This window comes from Saimiri boliviensis, chromosome 1 (assembly GCF_048565385.1).
Source record: "Saimiri boliviensis isolate mSaiBol1 chromosome 1, mSaiBol1.pri, whole genome shotgun sequence".
In the NCBI taxonomy this organism is placed as follows: domain Eukaryota; kingdom Metazoa; phylum Chordata; class Mammalia; order Primates; family Cebidae; genus Saimiri; species Saimiri boliviensis.
Window position 1 is genome coordinate 73,280,482 of NC_133449.1, and position 24,173 is coordinate 73,304,654.

Below are 24,173 nucleotides of genomic sequence, written 5' to 3' on the forward strand. Positions count from 1 at the left end.
TTATCTCAAGGAAATATATGAGCTGAGAAATAAAAAGTAGGTATGGCTCAGACTACTGGTTGCCCTACATAATCTGTTCTCTTCTTCCTTACAACTAGATTCCCCTCCTTTTAGTTGGCCACCCAGAATAGAGGTATTTCCCAGCCTCTGTTGCAGCTAGATAGGAACCTGCAAGGAAGTTCTGGCCAATAGATTGTAACTGGAAATAGTGTGTATGCCCTATGGAAAGTGTCCTTAATGGGAAGGAGAATCCCTTCTTCACTCTTTCTACCCTGATGGCTGGAATACAGGCATGAAGGTCATAACCTTATCAGCCACCTTGGACCAGAGGGTAGAAACCCTGTGTTGAGAATGGTGGAATAACAAGCTAGTAAGAACTTCAGGAGGTGATCATATGAAGCTCCTTACCAGCCCTAGACTGTTTTCCTCCAGCATTTTACAGGAGGGAAATAAAATTCCACTGTTTAAGCCACCATTACCATTTTCATCAATTCTGTCATTGGCCGTAAGGTAGCATTACTTAAGATGTTGCTAAGAAAAAAAACCACTGCCAATTAAAGACAACTCATCCAATTGTATGACACATTCCAATTTCAGAGAAGTCAGAATGTGACAAAAGGATGAGTCTTACTACATGAAATGCAGTATTTTGGGTTTTTGTTACTCAGAGCCAAGCCTAATCCGAATTGATTCAAGAAACATGAAGGAATGAAAAGATGACAAATTCTAAGTAAAGAACACAATCATGAAGAGGGAAGAACAAGCTTTTCTATTAAAAAAAAAGACTCATGGCCGGGCGCGGTGGCTCAAGCCTGTAATCCCAGCACTTTGGGAGGCCGAGGCGGGTGGATCACAAGGTCAAGAGATTGAGACCATCTTGGTCAACATGGTGAAACCCCGTCTCTACTAAAAATACAAAAAAAATAGCTGGGCATGGTGGTGTGTGCCTGTAATCCCAGCTACTCAGGAGGCTGAGGCAGGAGAATTGCCTGAACCCAGGAGGCGGAGGTTGCGGTGAGCCGAGATCGCGCCATTGCACTCCAGCCTGGGTAACAAGAGCGAAACTCCGTCTCAAAAAAAAAAAAAAAAAAAAAAAAGACTCATAAAAATAGTACTGATGTGACTCAACTTATGAAAGTCTTCCCCATGCTTCCCAGTCGGGCTTGGATTAACCTGGGGATTATGTATGGCTCTTGGGACTTGGCCATCCAATGGGATGCAACTGAAAGATGAATGAGCTGGTTTGAAGATGGAAAGGATGCAAAGCTGTTTGCTCAGTCAGTGTATGATTTAGCCTTTTGGGGCTCCAACTCCTTAGTTCCTTCCCTTCTCAACTCTGCAGGGTCTTCCTGGTTGACTTTAAAACAGATGTGGAGTTGCTGCTGACCAAGCCAAGCTTGCAAGCCACAGGTTGTCCTTTAGCTGAGATCCCAGGAAGGTTCTCAAAGCTATTCCTGCCAGCCACTGCTATAGTATAGTTTACACATGGTCTGGCACAAAGCTGACCATTTTTTTGGTCTTCGGTACTGAAACACTAACATCCACTAACAGGTGGATGATCCATCCACCTGTTGTGATGAAATCATCAAAGACTAATATGACAAAAGCAAAGTCTGACTTATCTAAAAGTAGTTATAAGATGAAATAAGTATGAGTCATTAAAATAAGTCACTTTCATAAGAAAGGCCCATTTAAAAATTTTTAAATGCTAAGTTACTCTATTATTATTTAGTGACCCTTTCTCCTGAGGCTGCTTCTTGAATCTACTGGAACTCCAGGAGCTTTTGGAGTTCCTGGATGCTATGCTCTGGCTACTGCTCATTGACTGTTTACTCATGTGACAAGTGTCTTATTAAATACATCTGTTATTTAATATATCAATCCCATGAAGTAGGATCATCCCCATTTTTATGGATAATTCAGGCTCAGAGAAGTTGATTAATTTTCTCATGGTAACCGTTAATATGTGCACTGTGAGCTTAGGTTGGTGAAACTTGACATTATACTTTAGTTGTAATGTACTATAAAAGTAGCTAATGCTTCAATTACTGAAACATGAAAAGTTCTGCTAAGGAATTTTCTGAGTCATCTTTTTCCATTTTTAGTGCTGGACACTAAAAACTTGTGATTATTTTGAAGGAAAGCTTTCTCTGAAAACCAAACTTTTTTTTTTTTTTTTAAATACTTGGGGAAATGGTGGGATATGGACTGAATAGGCATCTTGTCACTCCAGACCATACTTACATTACATTCAGGCAAGTGTTCCAATGGCCCATGTAATCCCCTGGCAACACAGGAGCCTCTGTCAACAATGGAGGTACAGGAGTCCCACGGGCTCATTCCCAGAGTGGATGAGGCTGACTTCAGCTGACTGCCTGTTCCTGGTGCAATGTCATGTGACTTTTTGCTGAAGCATTATCTAGTAACATTCTAAAATTACTTTTTAGACTTTTTCTGCTTACCTTCATTTCATGCTTATATATGTTTGGAAAGGAAAAAGTTCCTTACAAATCCCTATTTAACCTTGCCAATATCCTGATGAAGATACGTTATAATGAATCATGGGTATTTCTTTACTGATTTCATGTTCTATATAAAAAACAAACAGCTCAGCTACTAAAAGTGCTGATCCAATTCTTATAGGCCAGATTCTAATTCTTCCTGGCTTCAACAAAGTAGAAGCCCTATCAAATGATTTTCTCTGGATTGAAATACATTAATATTCAATAAAACTTCTAATTCAAACTCATTACATTTTTCCTCACATACCAAAGTACAAAGACAGCAGGCTAAATTTCTTTTAAATTATTTTATTTTTGTGTAAGCTAAAAGGAAATTTACACACTGAAATCTCAAAAGACCTTGGGCATGCACATTAACCTTGTTAGAGGTTCTTCTACATGTCTCTCTTTTTTCCATAGGAATTTCCCCAAACATTTAAAACCCATAGTTTTCACTGTATATACAGCCTAAACCATAGCAATCTATGATTATGTCATTTTACACTGTGCAAAATCCTCAAAAAATAGTGGTACAATAGAACAAAAATCAGTAACAAGTAAATTCAATTGTAAGACATTCGTATAATTTGGTCCTTCTCTGAATCAAACTGATTTTAAATAGACACAATCTCTTTAAACCCCTCCAATCAAGTTCTGACAATGATCCATACCCTGTAACAAAAGAGCAATTGATTAACTACCTTGCAAAAGGTCAAACAGCAATACATCAGATTCAAAAGATTTAAAAAGCCCCAAAATGTTAACAAAAGCCAGATCTGAAATGAACCCGTCATACACAAAAATTAAAAAAAAATTAAATTGGAGACTTTGGAGCTTATTTATGATAGCAAAAGTAATTTGACATGTAATACGAAAAATCAAGAGGACAGTCAATGAAATCTGAAAAGACTGAAGGGGATTTCACAGACAGTGAAGATTTGAGTTTTTTTTTTTTTTATTTGAAAAGTTTTGTAAGAAGGACACCACCAGTGTATTTCACAAAGACATAAATGTATACATCCCAGCAACACAAAAAGAATAAATCTTCAAAAATGTTTACCCCCGATTATTTACATTTTTCTAATATAAATTTAGGACTTCAGTATGTAAATAAATATACATTACTATGTATACCCTTCTAGTGCGGCTTACCAACAAATCAGCTGAACTTGAATTTTTTTTTTTTTTTTTTTTTTTTAATTAGAGCAAGTATGCTTTTGATGGAAGGGAAGGGGTGGAAAAAAGGAAAAGCAATAGAAACTGTCCAGTTCACATCAGTTATCAGTCTGCTTTTTCTTGGGAGCTTGTGGAAGGTGTTAACGTGGCTGGGAACATCAACACCTTGGCATGCATGAACGTCAAGTCAGGAAGGCTAGCGATCACCTTGATAGCTTCTTCACTCAGGTGCTCTTCTCTTTTCGGTTTCCTATTGACAAACGAAAAAAAAGACAAGTGTGTTAATGTGACATTGCTGTAGGTCAAATGAGAGAAAATCCACTCTCAAGGCAGGCAGTTAGCAATCTGCGAGGACCTGAGTATCTTTTCCTCTGCTAGTTCCTGAATCTTGTAATACTTTTGTGTAGTGTGCTTCCTGTGCCAAATCTCTCATAAAGAGTGAAACATGGCTTATTTATGTTCATTAAAGCTAGGCATGCACACACAGATACTCACATGCATACCTGGACAGCTCGTATACTTTCTAGCCCTTACATTAGGCTAGAAGAATCTACACAGGCATAATTTTAAAATGTTACTAAGCAGAAATAAAATGCCAAAGCCTTAACACTATACCCAACTGGATTTTTCTCTGCCCTTCTACCCCCTAAAACTACCAGAATTACCTCAGCATTAAACAAAGTATGTCCAGGGCAAGATTAAGTCATCTTAACCTCAAGCTTTCTTTATCTCCAATGGGGAATTCCAGGAGAGAATTCCCAGCTCAAAAGACCCAGTCTCAGCCTGTTGGGATGCAGACAGCAGGTCCAAAAGCAGCAGTACTAGAGCTGGTTGCTGGTGTTCTGCATGTACACAGGCAAGATGGAACTCTGGGAGAGGGAAATCTCTAAAGCCTACGGGTCCTGTAGATGAAGTATATTTTACTGCACTGGTCCCAATTTGAGAATAAGCAGTTTGGTGCCTACTACAGACACAAAAACACGTGGTGACCCAGGTCTACTCAGCAGGTGAGCCACAGAAAATGCCAGATGAGCCTCAATTTTGGCTCAAATTGAGCACATGATTGCAATTCAGACTTTATTTTTTCCTGGATATTAAATATATTGAAGGAATGGTTATACAGATTATTCACTTTAGACCAAAGATGATTTCAAATTGTACACTATAAAAAGCCGAATTCTGTTTTATGGTAAAGGATAGGTGGAGTGCAGTTTGGGTGTGAGAACAGAGAGCAAAGACTAAGTTTTTTATCTAAGAAACAGTTGGTAAAGATTATTCTAGGGTTTTAATTGCCTTATTTCAGAGGCAATATGAAATTATGTATTTTTTAAAAAACAAATTTACACAGTATATAGTTTGTGCATTTATCTGTGATCATTGTGCATGGGTGTGAGCTAGTCTTCTTAGGATATAGGAAGAAGTAAACACTTAGGGAGAATTTGAAAATAAAAAGTTATATCATGATCATTTCTCAAAGTCAAAGGCAGTGACCTAATTTTATCCTATATTCTCTCTAGTGAAGATTTACCCTTATTATCAATGGAATACAATTCAGAGTCCAGGAAAAAACATAATCATTTTTTAAAAAAAATTTTGTTTTTGACAAATGTGCCAGGACCTTTCAGTGGGGGGATATTTTTCAGCAGTGATCAGACAACTGAATATCCACCTGCAAAAGGATGAATGTGGACTCCTACCTCACACTATAGACAGAACTTAATTCCAAATGGATTAAAGACCTAAATGTAAGAGTTGAAACTATAAAACTCTTAGGAGAAAATCTAGGTATAAATCTTTGTGACCATGAATTGAGCAACTGCTTCTTAGATATGACAGCTAAATCACAAGAAAAATTAATCTTATCAAAATTGAAAGCTTTTGTGCTTCAAAGATTATTATTAAGATAATGAGAAGACAACCTGCAGAATTGGAGAAAATATCTTGAACTCATTTCTCTGATGAAGGCTTAGTATCCAGAATATACTTAAACATCCTATAACCTAACAATAAAAGACAAATTATCTAATTAAAATATAGGCAAATGGCTAGGCACAGTAGCTCATGCCTGTAATCTCAATACTTTGGGAGGCTGAGTCAGGAGACTCCTTGAGCTCAGGAGTTCAAGACCAGTCTGGACACATATTGAGACCTCGTCTCTATTAAAACAAAACCAAATCAAAAAAGGCAAAGGATCTGAATAGATATTTCTCCACAGAAGATATACAAATAGTCTACAAGCACATGAAAAGATACTCAATATCATTAGTTATTGGGGAAATAAATATTCCCTAATATTTGCAAACCAAAATACCAATGAGATACCACTTCAAACTGGGATGGCTATAACTAAGAAGACAATAACAAGTGTTGGTAAGAATGTGGAGAACTTGGAGTGTATGTTATTGGTAGGAATGTAAAATGGTGTCATCACTTTGGAAAAGTTTGGCAGTTCCCCAAAAAGTTAAACTTAGAGTCCTTATATAACTCAGCAATTCCACTCCTAAGAGAGTTGGAAATATTTGTCCACACAAAAACTTACACAAAAATAGCAGCAACATTACTCATAATAGTCAAAAAGTGAAAACCCAAATTATCAACTGATTAACTGATAAATAAAATGTGCTATTTCCAATGAAATATTATACAACCAAAAAACAAATACAACAACATGAGTGAACTTGAGAACATAATGCTAAGCAAAAAAACCCCAGACACAAAAGGCTGCAGACTGTAGAATTCCATCTATATGAAATAACTAGAAAAGACAAATCCATAGAGACAGAAAAGCAGATTAGTGGTTGCCAGGGCCTGGGGAATGAGAGGGATAAGGAGTGACTGCTAATGGATACAGGGTTTCTTTTAAGGGTGTTAAAAATATTTTGGAATTAGTGATGATGGTTGCATAACCTTGTCAATATACTAAAAACTAGTGAACTGAACACTTGATGTGTCAATTTTATGGTATGTAAATTTTTATCTCAATAAAAAGGCCTAAAAAGGAATAAAAGATCTATTCCTTTTGGCACTATTTCTTTGACCTGCATAAACTTCAGTTAGAAGTCTGTGGCTACTAACTAGCTGTCACTAGTTAGTAGCGATTTAGAGTAGGAAACAATTTTCCTCCATATTAGGAAAGGTAGGCAAGAAGATGGAACTGTTTTAAAACTAAGAATTTGCATTTCTTTAAAAAACTCTTAAGAAGTCCGTTTCACAACCTGTGTTCCAAAAGAGGCTATGTATTTCCCTGACACATTCAAAGGCACTTAGCAAAGAGTACTAGATATGGTTTGGTCCATGTAAAATTTCCTCTACCTTGACCACTCACTGTTTAACTCCTTCTTACCCTACAGTCTATCACAATGCCTTTTCACTTTATCTTCTGCTTATTGTCAGTAGCCAAGATTTTGCTGAGCTTTATTTTTTTTGCAGTTTACTTATTCAAAAGAAAAGTGAAAGAAAACCTAAAAATAAGATATTAAAAATGCTTTCTGAAGTTATGCCACCAGCCTATCTCTTCTCTGTACAGTTGAGAATCACTCATTGGGACATTTTACGGTATTTTAAGACTTTACTAATGATAAGACTTGTGGGCATTTGTACTTTCATCATTTTTAAATGACATACATTTCTCAAAACAGAAAATATAAAGTTGGTAACTTGTCTCTTCAATTTATTTTGTTTTAAAAATGATGCTGGACAGGTCCTGGAGTAACTCGATAGAGAATCAACAGACATTGACTTCAGGATACTAATACTATAGTATTAGTTCGTTCCCTATTAGTACAGAGCAAGAGAAAAAAATGAAAATAGATTCTTAAAGTGATAGGGCTTGGAAGAGTTCTCTAGATTCAGCATGTTTCAAGGATGAGTTAAAGAATTAGGAGAGAAAGCTAATGTGGTTTAGAGCTCCTCCTAATGGCACAAAATGAATTCTCATCATTGGGATTTTCAAAACTACTATAGTTCTTTGGTTTGGTCAGTGAGACTGCAGGGGAAACAAAGTGAGGAAAGAGTAGACCTGTCACAGAAAGAGTTGTCTTGAAAATAGGAGGGGGAAATCCAAACAAAAGCATTCTTTTTTAAAAAAGTCAAATGTGCATTAGCTTTTAGTTAACATATACAAATTTCTCACCCATGTTTTTCCATAAGAGGAGTTTCAATTTGAAGAAATGATTTATTTGGAAGGAGAAAAAATTAGAACGCAAGAAGAAAAATCCATATAGCCACATTTACAAGCAGGTTCACTGAAGAGGAGGCTTTAGCAGTGCCAGGCGGCATAGTGCCAATACACGGGGCAGTGAGAACAATGGAGAGAACTGGCAGACAAGGATTTACATGCTACAAAGCCATCCTAGGGAAAACCAAGGGTAGTCTACAATTATAAAATGTATAATAATGTATTTCATAATTATAAATATTAATGGTAATAAATATCTGGGGGAATAAAAGCACAAAAAGTTTAAAAGACAATGTAAGAATTCAAGTAAATTGAGAGATAAACATTTATTATTCATAAGAAAAAAGCCTTTTTAAAATGGATGTTTTACTATAGAAGAATCTATTTAAAATATAAACCTGAATTTAATATGTGATTAGCATGTATTTTTTAAGAAGAAAGAGCTATAACACTTCTTTCAAATTAGTCAACAGGTAAATAGTTCCACTTTAAAATGTTGATGAATCACAGATTCAAGACAGCAGAGTTGGCGTGCCAATCAACCAGATTTGCTTTTGCACTATTTATTTCCTGGTTCAGAATACCTTCCTGTTAGAAACTGGCTTAGTCTTATGGTTAACAATAATTTAAAGCAATGGATTATTATAGTGCCTTCTCATATAAAACTAAAGGTTTCTGAATCCCAAACACGTGGCCCAAGTGAAATTCCGTGCCTCTAGTTCCAACACTGGGAAATGGTAATTGCTTTTCTATAGGCCATGCCTCTGATGGGCTTCTAGAAAGTTTGGTAAAGTAAGGCTTTACGTCCCAAATCAGAGGTGCATGTCAATGAAAATTCCAAGAACCATCTTAATCTGATTAAGTAAAAAGAACAGCCTAGGTGACTCCAGGATTATAAAACTGGGTTCCCAAAGATGATTTTCTCAGTAATTATTAAGAGAAAGGGAGAGTGTTTCTAGAATGGTTTTATGATCACAATACTTAATCAGAATAGTCTCTACAAAGTAGGGGGAAATAGGAAAAAAAAAAAAATCTGTCAGCCTTTGCCAATCTCTTAAGGAAATAATTCTGCTCTAATAAAGGCATAATTAAACATAATTTGATACTATTTTCTGGACTTAACATCGACTGACTTTTATAAAGCAAATTGTAATACAGTATGTTGAAGTACTGCCAACTTACATGCTTTTTCCTTTGGGCCGTTTTAACTCAGAATTCAAAATTTGGGTATAATTGACACCAACTGTTTACCTGGTAGATGTGCTTGTCTTCTCTACTGTGGACATGAGTCTCGCAAATGCATCAGTCACTTTGATGCTTGAGGTGGAGATTTCCAGCTTAGAAGTTGTTAACTCATACAATTCTGGATCCACACCTTATAGTATAAAATGATAGTTAGTGATGGCAGGCTGCAATGGGTTACCCAGTTAACCACAATCCAAGATGTGAAAGGCAATATTCTGTAAACATCTGAGTCTTTTACAAACACAACATATCCTTAGAATACTGCAATACTGCATTTATTTTTTTTTTTAATTATAAACGCCACTTTTTGGAGTTTTTATAAAATAGGAAAATACTTTTCAAATTCCATTTTGGAATGAATATATCCTTAAGCTAGTATTTATGTAGCAGATGCTACCCAAATACTTCCAAAATTTCTATCTGCTATATAAAACTCCCCAAATTTGGATTAGAATGTGATATGAAAGTTATCAATGTTTTATAAATAGAATGCACATGATTTGTTATATGACATCCCATTTTTCAATTAACTAATTTCATTTTTAAAAATTTTCCTGTTTCCTCACCTCTCTAACCATTTTTTCTCTATTTCCTTCCATAGAAAAAGATTTAGATATGGTAGAAGATCTGGTTAAATATATCATGACTAAGGACTAATCATAGACATATACCACATTGTTCTTGCTTCAGGTTAGAGGTGGGGAGGGTAAAAGATTTTCAGAAAAGGTGAGTAAGTACTACTTTTGGACAAATGAAAATTCTTGTCTACAGGGTTAATTATAATTCTGTAGTCTCACATCCAAATCTGGTAGTCATTAGTTCAAATATCTTGTTAGGGTAATTCAGAAGGAAGCTCAGAGGGTTTGATTTATTGAAAAAATTGATTTAAAAACTCTTCCCCATCTGACTTCATTAAAATATACATATAACTTTGTATATTTCTCATGTAATACAGATTTATAGCAATGATGACAACAAAAACGTTGAAAAGAACAGTTAAATTTTTTTTTTTTTTTTTTTTTTTTTTTTGAGACAGTCTCTCTCTGTCGCCAGGTGCCAGGCTGGAGTGCAGTGGCACAATCTTGGCTCGCTGAAACCTCTGCCTCCTGGGTTCAAGCAATTCTCCTGCCTCAGCCTCCCGAGTAGCTGGGACTATAGGTGCATGCCACCACGCCCAGCCAATTTTTGTATTTTTTAGTGGAGATGGGGTTTCTCCATGTTGGCCAGGATGGGTTCTATTTCTTGATCTTGTGATCTGCCCACCTCAGCCTTCCAAAGTGCTGGGATTACAAGCATGAGCCATGGCGCCTGGCCCAGTTTAAATATTTTAAACTCAAGCTACCCTTTGGATATTAAAGATATTCAGAGTAAAAAAAAAAGTTTTTAATCCTATACTCTCCAGCAAATAACTTGAGAAAAAAAAGTTCATGAGTTGCAGGGAATCAAAATTCTAAGGAAGAATGTCTTACTGCTTCTGCAATTTTTATTTATTTCTTAAAAAAAAAAAAAAAATGCCCTGTAAGATCAGCAAATAAAGTTACATATAAATGCATATATTTACAAGTTTTTTCCTTTTAAGATACATTAAGGTTAATTAAAAAATCATAAACTGATTTCTATTAACCTTTACAGATGTAAACACAGATCTCAGATGTTTACAGAAATCAGACAAGCAAAAGCGACTTCCACAGTTACGAAGTCTAACAAGGGAGGAAGGCTATAGAAAATGTATGTTGACTCTCCCAAGTTCTCAATATTTCATTAAGGTATGGTTTCAAAATATACTTTAAAAGGTCTTTCCTTTGTGTTCCAAGAATATGGGTTGTAATTAAAATGTAAAAGATTGTGTATGTCTATAAAGGGACCAAATGAGCCCAAAGTACTTCCCTCTCTAAAGGCTAGATTCCAGCAACCACAAAATTTAAGTTGATGTCTTAATGTATAATGCAGAATAAATAACTGCATTCTGACTGGCAACAGGAAAGTGCTAGTAAAAACCTAGTTGGCTTTATAAAATACTGGCCACTTGGCTGTCAAACAGTAAAGTGGTAGATTAAAAAAAAAAAACAAAAAAAAACAAACAAAAAAATCACACCCCCAATTAACTCCCACCACACTAAAAAACCCCCAATGAGATTTTTCAAAAACAAGACAACTATTTACTATAATAATTAAAGAGTAATTTTTTTTTAATGGAAGGTCTTTCTTTTTAAACAGAACCTTAATGAGGCATAGTTTAGTTACATAACAAAAGCTAGCCAACCAAGTTCTATGCCAACCTCCTAAGTCTCACACACAAAATAATTAAATAATCGCAAGCTAAGACAAAATGACTTTCCCAGAAACAAGTCAGAAAAAGTGCAAGCAAGTGGTGAAATGGAAAATACTAAGGAAGGTGTTGACACCTGTAGCTTGATGGTAAGTTTTAACAAAACCCAATAGCAATAAAAAGAAGCCAAAGCAAATATATAGTAATCAAATTTATATAGCAGCTAGAGCATATTAATGAAAATATTGAACAGAAATATTTAAAAGGCTCCAAAGTAATGAGAACTGCATTTGACCATGCTGATTTCACTTCCATTACAGTTCTAAGCTTCTGAAACCGCTTGTTCTTCTTGCAGCTGTGTACACTGAGCCTGATTATCAGGTCATTTCTGTACTTCTTTATATAGCCACGTTATTTGTGCTCCTATGAATGGTTTTTAAATGAGTTTGAAATGTAACCAAAAATTAAATTTAAACCAGGTTTTTAGGCATCCAAAAGAAAAACAGTGACCTCATTCAAATTATAATACAGTTTATGACAAAACAAAGCTGAGAGCAAATTTAAAATGGGAGCTTAATAATTCTTGGGAATACAGTAACAAGGAAAAGGATATACATGTTTTTGGTTGTCCCTCCCACCTCCCATTAAGTATTCTAAAATGTCAGACAACTAGCTCACCCAGGTCGTTGCATAGATCAAATGTAAATTTAGAAGTAATTTAAGTAAATAGTACAGTATCATTTTGATGTCAAAACCAGACACAGATTGGTTTTTCATATGCTTGTAAAATCTTGAAAACAGTAAGAATGATAACCAGGGGCTTGGACTGAGGAATCCAGTCATTTTATACCAAATGACCTTGGAACTTCCCTGCAGTAGAATCAGATTTCCATAACCAGATCTCAAGAAGGGTATCCTGGGTCCCAGCCTCACTCTTAGCTGACTCTAGTTAGTCTCCCCAGTCCATATTCCATCATGGCTGCTAAACTGTTGGAAGTGGTTGGCAGCATTATCTAGTGGAATAGCACAAAACTAGCGAATTCTCAGGAACCAGGCTAGTTGTGAAACTGGTCACTAGTGGGGACAGAAAGGGACTCTCAGTATGCATTCTGGGCATGTGCATCTATACTGCACCCCAACAGCTGTCTGGTGATCAATGGGCATGATTACCAGATCACATGCTGGGACAACAGTTATTCATTAAAATCATATTAAATAAAATGTAAACATAAAAAGGCCATTATAATTTTAATCTTTTATTCAGTTAGAGAATGACAAAGTACATTAGTCCTTTGGTCAATGAACTGAACTTTTGAAGGGCTGAACATTAATTTAACAGGCACTCCAGTAAGTTTTAATTTCTAGCTTTTAGTATCTCATAGCAATTATTTTCTACTATTAACTTTTGTAACATTTTTTTTTCCCCATGGAAAACTAACAGTACACTTTCTATTTAAGAGCTACATAAAAACAGAAATAGTTCTATGTGGGACTATATACTTAGTGCTAGACTGCAACATTTTGGAACCTAATTATATATTTAGCAACACTAATAACTAAGTGAATGCTGGAATCTGTAAAGTTATATTATTACAGGCACTACAATGTAAAGTCATCTCTGTATACTAAAATATTCTATCTCTAAAATTTTGTTTTTTCAAATTTATAGAATATGCTTTTAAAATTAAGCATATAAAATATCACATTTTCCACTTAGAGGGGAAAAAAAAACCCAACAACCCTGGCTTTAACTGTCTAAGGACATTAGGGATGTTTTATTCCTAGAAACTACTTTCAGCTTTGAATATTACATTCAGAAAGTTTTCCTTGAAATACATTTCACATAAGTCTTTTTTTTTTTTTTTTTTTTTTGGTAATCAGATACTAGAAAATAACAACAGATGAAAGAAAAGTATTAAAAAGACATTATAGAGAATACAATCTACTTGTTTCCTTGTTTATAGGAAAGTCAAGTGATGTGGTCATGCTTTTAGTAAATAAACTAGAATTGTGGTTTTAACACTCTGCTGACCTGGGATTGTGGTGCTGCTGCTAGAGCTACTGTCATCCACGGGCCCAAAGAAATCAAGGTTCAGAAGAGTGGAACCTCCACTAGCTTGAAATTCAGTGACCGTGTTGGTAGGCAGCCACACAGAAGGTAAGCCAAGGGAGGAGGGGTTATGTGTAAAAAGGGGTAAGACACACACTTGAACATGCAGGTTATAATTAGTAATCATTATACATTTTAAAAATCAACATTAAAACAATGTGTACAGTATTAGTTTTTCATTACTAAGGACATTTCTAAAGTAACAATTTAATTCAATGTACATTTTCTCATGTACAATGTAAAGAATGTAACACTTAGTAAGGTTTTAGGAGTTCAGTTCTTTCAATCAAAGCTGGAAGCCATACCAGAAAGACCAAAAGGAAAGTGTACCCGTTAAAGGGAAACAATACTTTAATCTCAACCCAACATTAAATCACTGTACATGCCCAAATCAATGTTTCATGTTAGTAATACTGGTTTCTAATTAATGCTTTTTAAAAAGTGACAAAGTTGTCAGTTTCAGGACACGCACCAATATGTTAACTTAGTTTAAAATAATATTTAAAAAAGTCATAACTACCCTACCCTGATGTGCAACCTCAAGCTGTACTGTTCCCCTTTAACTCTGAAACAGTAATCAGAAATAGTATACATTTTTAAAGAAGTTGTTTGTTAATTAAAAAGCATGATGATTTGACTGAAGACACCAGACAACAGCAAAAAGTGCATCCAGGCTTTCCTTCAGCACTATATTAATTCAATTGGATGCTTTCCAGATATCCTAGGACCCCACTAGAAGGGCAAGCTGATGGTTTTTTTTTTTTTTCCACAATGGCAATAATTGCCATTTAGACAATGGCAGGTGTTTTAGACAACGGCTTGAACAACTTAAGCACAAGGAGTAAGAGCAATTACATCTTGGGATCCACTTAAAACTTGTGGTGTCAACACTAGAAACTAGCATTGGTGTGTTACTTATTTTAAAGAGCCCACATTACATTATTGGAATAAGTTATTCCTTTTTGAGGATTTTCTTTTAAAGCCATAAGTGAAACCAATTATTTTAGAACTGCCTACTAACATTTGGAAACACGCTTTAGAAAAGGATCGTAAAATTTATTTTCTATTTGCACCTACAGTGCTCTATAAAATATTAAATCTGAAAACTACTGTGAGTCAATAAACATGGATCTATGCACATTGTTTTTGGTTAAATAATTGTGCTTTGTGCTTTGAAGCAGCCTCTAGCCACAAGACTTTGCATCCAAGAAAATTCCATAAATTAAAACTTACAGAAAAAAATTCAAGGTAATTGGTCCTAGCTAAAATACCTTTAAACTACCTAGATATTTGTAAAAAATAAAGAAGCTTACTTTTGACTTAAAGAAACTAAAATTTTACCTAACTACTATTACCTATGTTTGAACATTAATACTGTTGATAATACTAACAGCTGGTTTCTTGAGCAATTACTATTCAGAAAGAAAGCCTGAATTTCCAAAGATAAGAATAAGTTATGTTCAAACAAAAAAGGAAATCAGCAGAGAGAAGTTTGTCTGAACTTTGTAGCTTTCTTAACTCTAGCTCTGGTGCTAGAGGCTCTACGGAGAGACGTACCATCTAAAGGGTTAGTAAGGCCACTGCTACTCCAGTCAAACTGGACGGGTGGTAGAGACTCCTAGAGTTGAAAACCAAAAAATCAAAATTAATCAGTACAGGTTGTAGCAACGTAAAGAATCCTTAAAAAAAATTTATAGCAAGACCATTAGGCAACAAAGTACCTAAAGACAAAATTAGGATAATTTACAATTTCAGAAGGTTACTTGCAAATGTTAGCACAAACTGAAATTGTAAAATTTACAAACAGTACAGGTTATTGACATTTAAAAAGTTGTATCTGGGAAATGAAATTATCTTTACATTTTTAAACAAATTTATGAACGGATTCTGTGTCAAGATTTCAATCTATTCTCAAATCATGATTTAAACTATTAGCTTGATTACAATAAAAATATTAAAATTTAAAACATGCCTTTTTTCACTAAAGTGATTAAATTTAAGTGACTAGCAGCTTAAAAGTTCTTAATACAATAGAGAAAGTACCACATTGAAAGTGAGGAGAATTGGTTTATTCAAGACAGAGTAACCACTAAGTAAATAGTAATATGCTCTTGTACAGTTCAGTTAATTCAGTTGGTCTTCCTATAATGTAAAATAAGAAGGTTCAAAGTCCAAGGTCTGTCTGGTTGCTTACAATTTTCCAAATTTTGAAGAAAATTATGGGCAGATAAACGAGACATTTTTAAAGTGTTGATTTAAAATATCTATTTTAATTAACTTCTTTAACTTGGAAATTACTTACTAGATAACCAGAATTTAATTTTGGACTAGACACCAGAATTTAATTTTGGGTATCATCTTTGCACAGGGGCCATGCTAATCGCCTCTGTACCTTGCCAATTTTTGTAATGTGCTGCTGAACTGAGTGCAGAATTCTTAAAACAATACACTAAAAAGATGCTCAGAGCTAATTTGACTATTCCATGGGTTTAAATTTCATAACTGTCAAACATATAAAATAAGCAAATGGTAAATTTAAGATGGAAGGCAGTGCAAAAACAGTTCTAGAATGAGCATTCACACTTCATTTTAGGAATATTTTTAAAAGAAAAAAATGGTTTCTTTTTTTTCTTTTGGAGGTGGTATTAAAATAACCTGTATTTTATTAGACTTTCGATATCAAAATGTTATCATCTTTTTTTGGACATCACTTACCACTACGCTTGGCACTGTACGATTAAAACTTTATATTAATTTTTTTCTGGGTAGATAAGGTCATTTACTGTTTTCTATACAAAAGGAGCATGAATCAGTTATTTTTGAAAGTCTAATCCCATGATATTATAATATGACTATCTGGATAACTGGAATACCAATGATAGGCAAATTAATTTAAGTAATCAGTCTCCAAAAATCAGGTTCAGCCTGGAGCACAAGGTATACACTGAGTAAAATACTAACATTAGTTAGTGGGTGCCAGGGGTAAGGGATGGTTGTGGGGTGGTGACTATGTGTTCTTTGTGATGATAGAAGAGTTTTGTATCTTGACTGTGGTAGTGGTTACATGAATCTACCTATGTGATATAATGATAACAGAACTATATACACATATTGTGCCAATGTCATATTCCTGGTTTTTACATAGTATATTATGTAAAATATAACCGTGGGGGAAATTGGTAAGGAGTAAAAGGCACTTCTCTGTACTATATTTGTAACTTCCTGTGAATCTATATTTCAGATAAAAGTTAAAAAACTGCTGCTGAAAACCTAGTTTATAACGTACCTGCACAGCTAATAACTATTTAGAAAAAACTGTCTGCAGTTGATCTTAAAAGCAAACAAACATCTCTAAGCATTCCAGCAGATTCAACTTACTCCAATTCTAGATCAGTGACATCTTTGGTCACATTCAACACTGAATAAATGGACAAAATCTAGGTTTACCCAGTAACAATTTCTGGATAAATGGACCAAGTTCTTTAATGAACACATTATATCTGAATGATGTCAAGTAGCTGGGTGCTTACAGATATTTCAATGATTTGCTGAAATCCAAGCTTCTCAAATAGGGGTATGGTATTTTGGAGACAGCCAAAATTACAATAATGAGGTGATAAACACAAATCAACATTTAATGGAAATGAAGAAAGTGAAAAACAGGATACTGAAGCAAAACAAGACTAAAACTAATGGTGTTCACAAGTATGGAAACTCAGAGAAATCACTAGCAAATAAGGTCATAATAAAAGGAACAAAACCATGGAGACAGGAGACTGGGATTCACGATTTTGGGAAAATCATTTAGCCTTTCCAAATACAGTTTCTTGCTGTAAAGAGTGAGCATGGTGGCTAGGCGCCTGGGTTCACACCTGTAATCTCAGCACTTTGGGAGGCCAAGCTGGGTGGATCACTGAGGTCAGGAGTCCGAGACCAGCCTGGCCAACATAGTGAAACGCCGTCTGTACTAAAGATACAAAAATTAGCCAGGTGTGATGACAGGTACCTGTAATCCCAGCTACTCAGGAGGCTGAGGCAGGAGAATCACTTGAACCCGGAGGCAGAGGTTGCAGTGAGCTGAGACTGCACCATTGCACTCCAGCCTGGGTGACAGAGTGAAACTCCATTTTAAAAAAAAAACCAAGTGAGCATGGAACTAGATAATCATTTTTTCTTAACTAAAATACTCACATCAGGCAGTGTAAGAGAAGTTGCTAGTTGTGACCAGATGGATAACTGATAGACTGTTGATCCTACTCAGCAATGACTAAAGTCTGGTTAAAGTATTGACCTAATTAACTAAGACGGAAATCAGTAATGGTCACAATGATGTGACCTTGAAATTCAGCAGATAAAAATTAAAACATATACACACAAAATCCCAAAAAAGGTATAATTACTGTTTTTCACCCTTAAACCATCTTTTTAGATAATATTTTTTTCTAAGATACTTTTAATAAGTTGATAAATTTTTAAACTAGAGGTGCAATAGTTATAAGATCAATGAATACAAGCCAAGTTGGAAGAAAAAAACAAACTCAACAGGTACCAAAATTGGGATAAAATAGATCCAAAAACCTAGTCATAATGGGAATTAAACAATTGTGCCTGTGCTAAGTTTGAAAGCCACTATTGCTTCTAGCACTAAAGTCTAGGACTGTTCCATCTAAAAGAAATATGACTAGTAGGAAGATGTAACTTCCTTCCTGCATGGCCAAAAAGTAAAATTATACATACACACATATATATATGTGTTTGTGTATATGTAGCATGCCAATGAAGAATGGTAAGAAATATTTCTAGGTTGGGTGTGGTGGCTCACGCCTATAATCCCAGCACTTTGATCACTTGAGGTCAGGAGTTCGAGACCAGCCTGGCCAACATGGTGAAACCCCGTCTCTACTAAAAATACAAACATGAGTCTTGTGTTGTGGCACATCTCTGTAGTCCCAGCTACTTGGGAGGCTGAGGCAAGAGAACTGCTGGAACTCGGGAGGTGGAGGTTACAGTGAGCCAGGATCGCATCACTGCACTCCAGCCTGCGTGACAGGGCAAGACTGCCTCAAAAAAAAAAAAAAAAAAAAAAAAAATTATATGTGTGTGTGTGTATATATATATAATTTTTTACAAAGAGATTCTTTAGAAAATGTACTTCAGATGTTTGTTAAAATTTTTTTGAGGCAGGGTTTTGCTCTGTCACCCAGGCTGGAGTGCAGTGGTATGAACACAGCTCATTGCAGCCTCAACCTTCTGAGCTCAAGCAATTCTCCCACCTCAGCCTCCCGAGAGGCTGGGACTACAGGCTCATGCCATCATGCCTGGCTAATTTTTGTGAGGCAGGTTTTGCCCTGTTGGTTGGCTAGGCTGGTCTTGAACTCCTGGGCTCAAGCAATCCACCTACCTTGGCCTCCCATAGTGCTGAGATTATAGGCATGAGCCACCATGCCTTCTCTGTTAAATATTTTAACCTGAGTCAGAGGTATGGCGTCAAGCAAGGACCATACAATTCTGTGATGGAGGTCAGGCATCTCGGCACAAAGTTCTAAACTGACACATTTTTCATTAGGTCATATGGACTACATTTTGTCAAGCCATAGTGAAATTATACAAGACAGATAAGCTATGACTAAGATGAAATACACAGTAAGATCAAATCAGAGGCAAAAATGACAGGCAACAGCTAACTGACACAATAAGCAATAGTTTACGGGGTTGTAAAGTGGAAGTGGTTAGATGGAGGAGGAAGCAAAACTAGCAACAAATGGTCTCAATAAGAACAGCTCCATTTTCAGTAAATGTACCAAGCAGTTATTCAAAATACCTAACACTGTAGCAATAAGAATGCGGATGGAGGCAGATATTAAAATGTGCTATAAGAAAGGTAATTCTGAAGTATGCATATACAGGGAAGACCTGGGAGGGCAGTTTATAGCCAGAGGGCATATCGGGGCAACAAAATCAAGGTAACTAAAGACAGTCTACCTTTGGAGACATTCTGCCCCAGCCACCTCATCTGCTGCCCAACCATCAAGGCCAGGCATTGTAAACACCAAGGTCCTCTGGCACACTAATTCAGTGTTAGTAATAAGCTAGTTTTGAAGTAATGTTTAGGCTATGCCCAAGTATAAAACATAGTGGTACACAGCAGTAATATTAGATGTTTCTTGAAACACACCTAAAATGGCAGAACCTATGCTTTACACATTTTTTTGGGGGGGGGTCTTATTTTTACTTTACACATTTTCTAAAGTATGTTCTTCAAAACACTAATTCTGCAGGTGTTACCACTCCCCTCTCCTCTGGTCTCTGCAAAAAAAAAAAAAGGTCCTGTGGCTAAGTAAATTTGAGAAATGAATTAAAACTAAATAAGCCATTCACTGCAGGACTGTTTAGTGTCCTTAACGTGTGTTGTGATCTCTAAGGATGGTTATGGGGGTGTGATATGAAGTATTTCCCAAACTTACTTTACCCTGGAACCCTTTAGTGGACCATCTTTGGGGATTAATGTTCAATGGAAACACATTTTGGGAAAGGCTGTCCAAACATACACTTTTTGGGTTAGATACAATTAAAGATGACATCTAAGGTTAAGAAATGACAACACATGGCAAGAAATGGTAATATTCACTTAAAAATATGAATCTTCTAAAAAAAACAATACTTAACCAGCACTGAGTCAGTTTCTAACTTGATATGGAAAGAGTGCAAGCCCAAATGGCCCATTTTCCCCAAAGAAAAAGTGAGAGAAGACTTCATATTAACATATTAATCTGAAAAAAAATTTGTGCTTACGTGTGCCAAGAGGGTAAAAAATAAGAAAGGCAAGACAGTTTTCTGGCTGGGTGTGGTGGCTCACACCTGTAATCCCAGCACTTTGGGAAGCCGAGGTAGGTGGATCGCCTGAGGTCATAAGTTCAATACCAGCCTGGCCAACATGGTGACTACCCTGTCGCTACTAAAAAACACAAAAATTAGCTGGGCATGGTGGCATATGCCTGTAGTCCCAGCTACTCAGAAGCCTGAGGCAGGAGAATCACTTGAACCCAGGAGGCAGAGGCTAGAGTGAGCCAAGATTGAACCACTGCACTCCAGCTTGGGAGACAGAGTGAGACTCCATATCAAAAGAAAAAAAAAAAAAAAAAGTTACCTATTTTCATAATCCATAGATTGTTTAAAGGTCACATCATTTTCAACTTAAATAATCGTTTTGCTTAAACTGTAAAAACAAGTTTAAGGTAATAAACATACCTAACCTTTACTTACTGCTTTATAAAATTTCACAGGATTCCAGAAAAAAAAAATACACATACAATGGCAGACTTATACAGTTGGTGTAAAGAGTGTTTCCTCCCAACTTTTTTTGTTGAAAATCCAGCACTTACCAGATTTGTGTCAGTAATTATCACACAATATTCAAACTGTAAGGGACTTTAGAGATACCTGTTTTAAACCCTTCAATTTATAGGTAAAAAGACTAAGGCCTGCACAGGTTTAAGAACTTATCCAAATCACCCAGTTCACAAATTGTGCTTTTCTGTTTTTGAAAATTAAAGACAATTTGTTCATTGTATTCCAAGGGATGTTAATCAAAATCATGTCCATCATTAAATCAAGCGTTAAAAATATTTTTAAAACTAACAGTCAGAAATGAAGGAAAAAGGCAGTATGTGTGGATGTAAATGTATATACATGCATAAACATAGTTACACGTAGATATTTTTACCTGGAACTGATCAGATGTACATGTGTTCATATCTGGTGACATGGTGGCTGTCTGACCGATGGAAGCTATTTTTTCTGCAGCAGAAAGTGGTTTCAATGGTTCCTTGGTGGGCTCTAACATACCCTGAAAAAGGAATATTAACCTTTAATGGGGGTGGGGGCACAGCCTATAAACTTAATCTATCAGAAAGAAGAAAGAAAAAAACAGGTCACTTGGAAAGTACTGAAGGCAAAAAGGAACTAGTCTTAATTTTTTTAAGAGACATTTTTAAGAGACAAGGTCTCACTATGTTGCCCAGGCTGGCCTCAAACTCCTTGGCTTAAGGGATCCTCCTTGCCTCAGGCTCATGCCACCACACCAGGCTATTAAATTTTATTAACTGAAAATCCTATAGCACTATAATGAGAAACATTTCACAATAATACCTTTAGAATCTAAAGTTTTCGAAGCAAGACTTTGTATTTTAAATCAGATGTTTTAAAGTACAGTTATTACTGTCACATGAAAGCATAAGCACAACTCAAGATGGGTGGGGGAGACAACAATATATCACATCTAACCTCTAAGAATCCAACACTTTTATGACACTAGAATTACAGGAAATGGTACCCTTTGTACACATTACCCCACAGTGGTTTGCCTGGAGAAGCGAGACCTGATTCTAAAACTATGACATACGACATCTGTGTTCTTCAGTGTGAATTTAATGTTTGATCCTGATTTCTGACGGCACTGGAGCCTTAATACTTAGTTCTTTAGACAGGCAAAGAACATCTATAGCCTTTTTAGAGAGAAAAACATCTTACAGGTACCACTGGATTTGCTACAAAATCTAATATACTTTTTTTTTTTTTGAGATGGAGTTTCATTCTTGTTGCCCAGACTGGAGTGCACTAGTGCAATCTTGGCTCACTGCAACCTCCACGTCCCAGGTTCAAGCGATTCTCCTGCCTCAGCCTCCAGAGTAGCTGGGATTACAGGTGTCCGCCACCATGCCTGGCTGATTTTTTGTAGTTTTTAGTAGAAATGGGGTTTCACCACATTGGCCAGGCTGGTCTCAAACTCCTGACCTCAGGTGACCCACCCATCTTGGCCTCTCAAAGTGCTAGGATTACAGACGTGAGCCACCACACCCGGCCTAAAACACTTTTTGAGTAAGAACGATAGATGTTCAGTATGGGTATAAAAATAAAGAGAAAAAAAAAAATCAGCATTTTGCATCAACACTGTACCAAACTCAAAATGAGTAATCTAGGCCTGAAAAAAGTCAAACTCTTAAACATGTTTTTAAATAATATCTGATAAGCTTTTGAATATTTATCAATCAAAGGTTACATCCTAGACAAAATCACCTTTAACTGGACCAAAAAGAAAAAAAATTGAAAGCTGCTAAGTCATTAATGTTAGAATCTGTAAATTTCTAAAATTTTCAGAATCCCTGCCTTCTCCTCCACCCCCTCCGCCAATAAGCATAAACTAACGAAAACAATTTGCAGAATCAATTCTTAACAGTAGCACATCTAAAAGGCTTTGACCTAGCAGCTAGAAAAATGAAGTAAGTTCATGGCCTAACTCAATACTATATGCATTATACAGGCTCTCTAGTATGCCCCTATGCAAAGATGATACATTTGGCAAACAATTACTAGTCTCAGCCAAGTTTTCTAGTTTGAATGATCACTTTAAGCAGTGATTCTCAAATTGTATCCCCAATCAGCAGCTTTTGTGTCACCTTGCAACTTGTCAGATGTGCAAATTCTCAAGCCTATACCAGAAATACTGAGTAAGAAACTGGGGGTGGTGCTTGGCAATTTGTGTTTTAACAAGTCTTCCAAGTGATTCTGATATACAATAAAGTTTGAGAACCAGTGGCTTAAATGATCACTTCACATACCATTTCTCCAGGTGAGATCAAAAGATTACTGAACATCTCATGCATGTAAGGCACCATGGGTAAATTCAGGTATAAATTTAAAACTTGATATTAAAAAAAAATAAGTTTCTAAATGAAAGATATCACAAAGATGGAAGAGGGGAGATACATTTATATTCATTCAACAAACTTTGGTATTAAAGCTTATAGAAATAGTAGCCATAGGTATGAGCTGACAGATGTGAAAATAAACCAGAAAAGAGAAAAAAAAAAAAAAAAAGAAGTGGAAAAAAGCCTATAGAAATAGTAAAAGCATTACTAATAAAGGTTGAAAAATAAAGCATAAGTTTTAGCCTCTAACTTCTCACAGAACTGCTAATGGGCTGAGGCTACACATAAGCATTAAGTGGGTCACTGCCCCTAATATGCTGAATCAAAGTGCCTACGAATTAAATTCCTAGTTCCATTAACGTCAGCAACCTCTGGATTGCTACTCCTTGAGAAAAAAAAAAATCCAAATAACCAAAAAGTTAAAGAAATGTCCAGTACTATACTGTATTTACCTACAACAGAAAACAATGTAAGGATCATCAAAGTATTTGTAAAGTAGAAGATAACCATTTACAAAGGAGTAGATACTGATTTTAAAAAACAAAACTCAACAACAGAAAATTCCACAAAACAAAATGTTCCAATTCAAAATTAATTAGTGCTTATTCATGAAGAAAGTTTGTAGATTTTTAAAAATGGTCAAGTTGCACAGCAAATTCACTGTCACATGCACATAATGGGTTGTATAAATTTCTTTCTTCTTTTGAGACGGAATCTCGCTCTGCTACCCAGGCTCAAGTGCAGTGGTGCGATCTCAGCTCACTGCATTCTCCACCTCCCAGGTTCAAGTGATTCTCCTGCCTCAGCCTCCCAAATAGCTGGAATTACAGTTGTATGCCACCACACCCTACTAATTTTTTGCATTTTTAGTAGAGATGGGGTTTCACTGTGTTAGCCAGGATAGTCTCAATCTCCTGACCTCGTGATCCACCCATCTTGGCCTCCCAAAGTGCTTGGATTACAGGCGTGAGCCACCACACCCAGGCCG

At 35.9% G+C, this 24,173-nt stretch overlaps 1 protein-coding gene and 1 non-coding gene across 3 annotated transcripts in view; both read right to left on the bottom strand.

Moving 5' to 3' along the window:
• Positions 1-2,794: 2,794 nt before the first annotated feature.
• Positions 2,795-24,173, bottom strand: part of AFTPH (aftiphilin) — a 66,998-nt gene continuing 45,619 nt past the window's right edge. Inside the window, exons 6-10 of one of the 2 annotated variants that reach the window (XM_010333538.3) lie at positions 21,202-21,324; positions 15,036-15,096; positions 13,401-13,484; positions 9,106-9,229; positions 2,795-3,927 (exon numbers count right to left, since the gene is read on the bottom strand). In XM_010333538.3, the coding sequence (XP_010331840.1) occupies positions 3,783-3,927; positions 9,106-9,229; positions 13,401-13,484; positions 15,036-15,096; positions 21,202-21,324 (537 nt within the window). In that variant the 3' untranslated portion in view covers positions 2,795-3,782. The remainder of the gene's footprint in view (positions 3,928-9,105; positions 9,230-13,400; positions 13,485-15,035; positions 15,097-21,201; positions 21,325-24,173) is intronic. The other variant, XM_010333540.3, reaches the window with a different exon arrangement.
• On the bottom strand, positions 15,808-15,911 carry LOC120362184 (U6 spliceosomal RNA). Its single transcript, XR_005578152.2, has one exon. It is a non-coding gene; the product is annotated as a U6 spliceosomal RNA (small nuclear RNA).